The following is a 7,500-nucleotide window of genomic DNA, read 5'->3' on the forward strand; positions in this document are numbered from 1 at the left end:
CTCTCTCTTTCTCTATCTTCTCATTCTCTCTCTCACCTCCAGTAGTGCTTTCTGCACCATGATCTGACTGTACACTCTGGCGCCCTCCTCTGGACAGACGGAGCGCAGCTCGTCTTTATTGAGAGAGAACAGCTGAGCGCCGGTGAGGATCCCGAGAGCAGAGACAGTGCTGGAACACGAGGGGTTAAACATCAGTGAGAGCTGGAACACGAGGGGTTAAACACCACCGAGGAACACGAGGGGTTAAACATCACTGAGGAACACGAGGGGTTAAACACCACCGAGGAACACGAGGGGTTAAACATCACTGAGGAACACGAGGGGTTAAACATCACTGAGGAAGATATCCTTTCAAAACTAGAGAGACAATTCAACAAACGTGCCGCCATCTTGTTTGTAGTTTTTTCTTACAGTGCTGGACATGCAAAACATTAAGAACTACAAAACTCGGTGGCCAAAGATAAAGGTTTCTACTGGTGCCGCCATCTTGTTTGTAGTTTTTTTTTTTTTTTTTTAAACTACTACAAACATGGCACCCCTGTGCTGTGTTTTCAAAGGGAGCAGCCCTCTTGTTTGTAGTTTTTATTTGACTCACCCCTCGTTGAAGCGCTTGGCCTCGAGCCAGTCTCTCACCTCCGATGGGGGGGAGTCGTAGTCCAGGGGGGCCGAGGTCTCTGCGGAGCGGGGGATGTGCAGGGCTCTCTGGGGGGCCGTCCGGCCGCTAGTAATCCTGAGCAAGAGCTCGTCATTCATAACAGAGATCTGAGAGGCATGATCTGAAAGAGAAGAGAGGGGAGAGAGAGAGGGGAGAGGAGAAAGAGGAGAGAGAGAGAGAGAGGAGAGAGGAGAGAGGAGAGAGAGAGGAGAGAGAGAGAGAGAGGAGAGGAGAGGAGAGAGAGAGAGAGAGAGGAGAGAGAGAGGGGAGAGGAGAAAGAGGAGAGGAGAGAGAGAGAGAGAGGGGAGAGGAGAGAGAGAGAGGGAGAGAGAAAGAGAGGAGAGAGAGAGAGAGGGAGAGAGCTAGAGGAGAGGAGATCCGAGAGAGTCTCGAAGAGTGCGGGAGAGAGAGATGAAGAGGGGAGAGAGAGGGAGAGAGAGAGAGGAGAGAGAGGCGAGAGGGGAGAGAGAGAGAGAGAGAGAGAGGAAAGAGAGAGAGAGAGAGAGAGAGGAGAGAGGAGAGAGAGAGAGAGGGGAGGAGGAGAGAGAGAGAGAGAGAGAGAGGAGAGAGACGAGAGAGCCTATAGAGGAAGGCTAGCGATGGGAGGATGCAAGAACAGTCTCGAGAGCGCATGGCAGCCTAGGAGAGAGAGGAGAGGGAGAGAGGAGGAGATGAGAGAGGAGAGAGGAGAGAGAGAGAGAGAGAGAGAGAGAGAGAGGAGAGAAGGGAAGAGGAGAGAGAGAGGAGAGAGAGAGAGAGGGAGAGGAGAGGAGAGAGAGAGAGAGAGAGAGAGAGATAGGAGGAGAGAGAGAGATAGAGAGAGAGAGAGAGAGGAGAGGAGAGAGAGGAGAGGAGGAGAGAGAGAGGAGAGAGAGAGGAGGAGAGAGAGAGAGAGAACGCGCGGAGGGTGGAAGTCAGAGAGAGGGGAGAGAGAAGGAGGGCCTATATAGCGATCCTGGGGAGGGGAGATCGCATTCGACAGAAACGCAAGAGACTCCACACTATGAGCAGACGCGGAGGGAGCGGGAGAAGAGGAAGCGGAAGTAGGAATAAGTCATTCTCAACTGAGTACCACCACTATATGCTGCTCCTACCGGGTATAGAGTAATTATCGGTGTGTGCGCATAGAAGTTAAGTTGGCGCGCAAGGCTCATTGCAGTCTCTCTCACCTCTCTCTCGGGGGTCCGCTGGAGGCCCCTCCACTGCTTCCCGGTTGAGTTGTGGGGCCGGCCCACGGTTCAAACGAGGAGATTTCTTGGGGGAGGTGGGGGGGGGAGTTTTCTGGAAAGAAAAATCGAAATGAGAGAGAGATAGAGAGAGAGGAGAGAGCGGAGAGAGATAGAGGAGAGAGAGAGAGAGAGAGAAAGAGAGAGAGAGAGAGAGAGAGAAGAGAGAGAGAGAGGAGAGGAGAGAGAAAGAGAGAGAGAGAGGAGAGAGAGAGAGGAGAGAGGAGAGAGAGGAGAGAGAGAGAGGAAAGAGAGAGCGGAGAGAGAGAGGAAAGAGAGAGAGGAGAGAGATGATAGGAGAGAGGAAAGAGAGAGAGGAGAGAGATAGAGGAGAGAGCGAGAGGGAGAGAGAGAGAGAGAGAGACAGAGAGAGATAGAGGAGAGAGAGATAGCAGCACACACACACACACAGCCCCCTCACCCCCTCCTCCTCCCGCAGGCTGGGCTCCGTTGCTACCTCTCTGTCTCGCAGGAGCTCCAGGATGTTGAAGGGAACATATCCAATCTGAGAGAATCTGTTCCTGCATTTCCACCAGCGCTTGGAGGAGTCGATGACCTGGACACGCACACGCACACGCACATGCATACAGAGACACACTGGATTAGCGGCTCTCAGATCCCCAGTACAGCGCTGAGTTCTCTACACTAGACTGTATTGAATTAGCTGCTCTCAGATCCCCAGTACAGCACTGAGTTCTCTACACTAGACTGTATTGAATTAGCTGCTCTCAGATCCCCAGTACAGCACTGAGTTCTCTACACTAGACTGTATTGAATTAGCTGCTCTCAGATCCCCAGTACAGCACTGAGTTCTCTACACTAGACTGTATTGAATTAGCTGCTCTCAGATCCCCAGTACAGCACTGAGTTCTCTACACTAGACTGTATTGAATTAGCTGCTCTCAGATCCACAGCACTGAGTTCTCTACACTAGACTGTATTGAATTAGCTGCTCTCAGATCCCCAGTACTGAGTTCAGATCCTCTCAGATCCCCCGTACAGCACTGAGTTCTCTACACTAGACTGTATTGAATTAGCTGCTCTCAGATCCCCAGTACAGCACTGAGTTCTCTACACTAGACTGTATTGAATTAGCTGCTCTCAGATCCCCAGTACAGCACTGAGTTCTCTACACTAGACTGTATTGAATTAGCTGCTCTCAGATCCCCAGTACAGCACTGAGTTCTCTACACTAGACTGTATTGAATTAGCTGCTCTCAGATCCCCAGTACAGCACTGAGTTCTCTACACTAGACTGTATTGAATTAGCTGCTCTCAGATCCCCAGTACAGCACTGAGTTCTCTACACTAGACTGTATTGAATTAGCTGCTCTCAGATCCCCAGTACAGCACTGAGTTCTCTACACTAGACTGTATTGAATTAGCTGCTCTCAGATCCCCAGTACAGCGCTGAGTTCTCTACACTAGACTGTATTGAATTAGCTGCTCTCAGATCCCCAGTACAGCACTGAGTTCTCTACACTAGACTGTATTGAATTAGCTGCTCTCAGATCCCCAGTACAGCGCTGAGTTCTCTACACTAGACTGTATTGAATTAGCTGCTCTCAGATCCCCAGTACAGCACTGAGTTCTCTACACTAGACTGTATTGATTTAGCTGCTCTCAGATCCCCAGTACAGCGCTGAGTTCTCTACACTAGACTGTATTGAATTAGCTGCTCTCAGATCCCCAGTACAGCACTGAGTTCTCTACACTAGACTGTATTGAATTAGCTGCTCTCAGATCCCCAGTACAGCACTGAGTTCTCTACACTAGACTGTATTGAATTAGCTGCTCTCAGTACAGCACTCCCCAGACTACAGCACTGAGTTCTCTACACTAGACTGTATTGAATTAGCTGCTCTCAGATCCCCAGTACAGCACTGAGTTCTCTACACTAGACTGTACTGAATTAGCTGCTCTCAGATCCCCAGTACAGCACTGAGTTCTCTACACTAGACTGTATTGAATTAGCTGCTCTCAGATCCCCAGTACAGCACTGAGTTCTCTACACTAGACTGTATTGATTTAGCTGCTCTCAGATCCCCAGTACAGCAGCACTGAGTTCTCTACACTAGACTGTATTGATTTAGCTGCTCTCAGATCCCCAGTACAGCAATGAGTTCTCTACACTAGACTGTATTGAATTAGCTGCTCTCAGATCCCCAGTACAGCGCTGAGTTCTCTACACTAGACTCTGCTCTCAGGCACTGTTTCTACACTATGTAGCTGCTCTCAGATCCCCAGTACAGCACTGAGTTCTCTACACTAGACTGTATTGAATTAGCTGCTCTCAGATCCCCAGTACAGCACTGAGTTCTCTACACTAGACTGTATTGAATTAGCTGCTCTCAGATCCCCAGTACAGCACTGAGTTCTCTACACTAGACTGTATTGAATTAGCTGCTCTCAGATCCCCAGTACAGCACTGAGTTCTCTACACTAGACTGTATTGAATTAGCTGCTCTCAGATCCCCAGTACAGCACTGAGTTCTCTACACTAGACTGTATTGAATTAGCTGCTCTCAGATCCCCAGTACAGCACTGAGTTCTCTACACTAGACTGTACAATTAGCTGCACACAGATCCCCAGTACAGCACTGACTCTCTACACGAGACTGTATTGATTTAGCTGCTCTCACACAGTACAGCACTGAGTTCTCTATACTAGACTGTATTGAATTACACTCACAGACCCACACACACACACACTGCTCTCACAGTACACACTAGACTGTATTGCATTAGCTGCTCTCAGACCCCCAGTACAGCACTGAGTTCTCTACACTAGGCTGTACTGAATTAGCACACACACACACTCTACACACACACACATCCCCAGAACAGCACTGACACTACTGTACACCCCAGTACAGCACTGAGTTCACACTAGGGACGTATGGAATTAGCACACACACACTCACACACACACACACACACACACACACACACAACACTGCACACACACACACTATTGCACACACACACACTGCGTTCACACACACAGTACACACTGACACACTACACTGCTCTCAGACACAGCACACCACACACACACACACACTGACACACACACACACACACTCACACACACACACACACACACACACACACACACTGAGTTCACACACTGTATTGAATTAGCCCCCTGCAACACAGACAGCTCGTTACTGTTGCGTGCGACGAAGTCGTACACCGGACTCTCTTCACACGGATCAACGCTCCTGCAAAGACACGCAGAGTCAGGACTCTCAATAGCTTGTGAGCTGAAGGAGGTCCTGAGCGAGTTTCCTCTCAATGGGACGGGTGCTGCTCCAGAGAGGCGTGCCGTACCAGAACTCTAAGTGTTTACCTGCTGTCTGTATTTTGAGGGGTTGCAGGAGTGACTGGGAACTGAGACCTGAAATCAAAAACAATCAGCCAGGGAGTCAGATTACAAATATATTCACACTGAGGAAAAACCTTAATACAGAACATAGGACCTTAATACAGAATACAGGCCCTTAATACTGAATACAGGACCTTAATACAGAATACAGGACCTTAATATTGAATACAGGACCTTAATACTGAATACAGGACCTTAATATTGAATACAGGACCTTAATATTGAATACAGGACCTTAATACTGAATACAGGACCTTAATATTGAATACAGGACCTTAATATTGAATACAGGACCTTAATATTGAATACAGGACCTTAATACTGAATACAGGACCTTAATATTGAATACAGGACCTTAATATTGAATACAGGACCTTAATACTGAATACAGGACCTTAATATAGAATACAGGGCCTTAATACTGAATATAAGACCTGGTTTGACACGCACACACACTTACTGGTTTCACACACACATACTTACTGGTTTGAACTGGGAGGCTGAACCCTGGGAGGGGTAGATTGCTGGAAAAACAAAAAAACAAAATACATTACTATATATTTGGAGTCACGCGTGAAACTGACTCCATTGTGGCTCTGACACGCAGCCCGCCCCCCACGCTGTTCTACAGCGCTGCAGAGCCGAGATGGCGGCCACAGCGCTGCAGTTTCTCACCTCCAGTCTCAGAGCCTCGTGCTTGTGCTGCAGTTCAATGGGATCCTCCCAGGGAATCCCGTTGGGATCGAGAGGCGCCGGCTCCCAGCCGCTCAGGAATGTGGGGGTGTAGGGGGGCCCCCTCTGATCCTGCGGGAGCTCAGACCTGGGGGGAGGGGTGGAGGGGGGGGAGTCTTCATTTCAACTTCAAGTGCTTTACTGACATGACAAGCTGCACATGTATTGCTACAGATTCAACACAATGCTGTCTGTGTGTCTCTCCTCTCTCTCTCCTCTCCCTCCCACTCTCTCCTCTCTCTCCCTCTCTCCTCTCTCCTCTCTCTCTCTCTCTCCTCCCTCCTCGCATGGAGAGGGAGCTTATGAGGGAGCATCTCCTCTCCCTTCTCCTCTCCCTCTCTCTCCATCTCTCTCCCTCTCTCTCTCTCTCTCCTCTCTCTCCTCTCTCTCTCCTCCCTCCCTCTCTCTCTCTCCTCTCCCTCCCTCTCTCTCTCTCTCTCCTCTCTCTCTCTCTCTCTCTCACCTCGACAGTGTCCAGTTCTCTCCCAGTGATCTCCACAGTGCGTCCTCTTTCTCGTTCAGGGTGTCTCTCAGCAGTGTCACTGCGTCCTGGGAGAGGCAGGGCGTCACCACCCCTCGAGCCAGTTCAGGACCTCCGGTGGCATTCACCATCTGAGAGATTCAGATAATAACAGCAGGGGCCACACGCACACGCACACACACACACACACACACACACACACACACACACATGTGATAATGACTGTACTGACACTAATATTAAATTATCGTCGGTTTTCAACAACCTTCTTGGAAGAGATACTCATATGATGTATTAACACTGTGTAACACAATTTTTGTTCCTGGGTAGGAAGTGTTATTTCCTAATTGCTTATGCCTCAAAAGTATAGAAAATGGCTATTATTCCCCACAAACTTTGCTTTTGTGACCAGGACAGTGATATTTCAAAACATCACTATTTCCAATGAGAAAACGGGCAAGTGTGTGTCTTTTCGTTCACATAAAGTCAGAAAAAAACAACATATGAATCCAAAATTAACATGTATTTATACTAAAGTAATACAAAAATGACTACAAAAGATTTAGAAGTGAGTAGTTTTTCGAGATTTACGATTATACTGTAAATAATTATATTTGTACTACTTTAGTATAAATACATGTTAATTTGGATTCATATGTTGTTTTTTTTCTGACTTTATGTGAACGAAAAGACACACATTTGCCCGTTTTCTCATTGGAAATAATGATATTTTGAAATATCACTGTCCTGGTCACAATAGCAAAGTTTGTGGGGAATAATAGCCATTTTCTATACTTTTGAGGCATAAGCAATTAGGAAATAACACTTTGCGTTATTGTGTAATAAAATATTAATAATATTAATAATAATATTATATTATAATAATTATAAAATAATAAAATAATAAAAATAACAAAACACACACACACACACCATCTCCAGCGGCTGAAACAGGAAGTGGACAAGCTCAGTGGAGTTCGGATTCACGATGTGATTCTTCAGCCGGGCCTGAGAGAGA

The 7,500-nt window shown here is 47.6% G+C and overlaps 1 protein-coding gene across 1 annotated transcript in view; it reads right to left on the reverse strand.

Annotated features, from left to right (window-relative positions):
- Positions 1-7,500, reverse strand: part of LOC121305867 (epidermal growth factor receptor kinase substrate 8-like protein 1) — a 21,210-nt gene that overhangs the window by 1,240 nt on the left and 12,470 nt on the right. The window contains 10 exon segments of the mRNA XM_041237521.1: positions 37-169; positions 596-776; positions 1,825-1,936; positions 2,303-2,515; positions 5,027-5,105; positions 5,234-5,281; positions 5,753-5,793; positions 5,945-6,089; positions 6,465-6,613; positions 7,416-7,490. Of these exon segments, the coding sequence (XP_041093455.1) occupies positions 37-169; positions 596-776; positions 1,825-1,936; positions 2,303-2,515; positions 5,027-5,105; positions 5,234-5,281; positions 5,753-5,793; positions 5,945-6,089; positions 6,465-6,613; positions 7,416-7,490 (1,176 nt within the window).

The sequence above is a fragment of the Polyodon spathula genome, chromosome 45 (genome assembly GCF_017654505.1).
Source record: "Polyodon spathula isolate WHYD16114869_AA chromosome 45, ASM1765450v1, whole genome shotgun sequence".
Lineage (NCBI taxonomy): Eukaryota > Metazoa > Chordata > Actinopteri > Acipenseriformes > Polyodontidae > Polyodon > Polyodon spathula.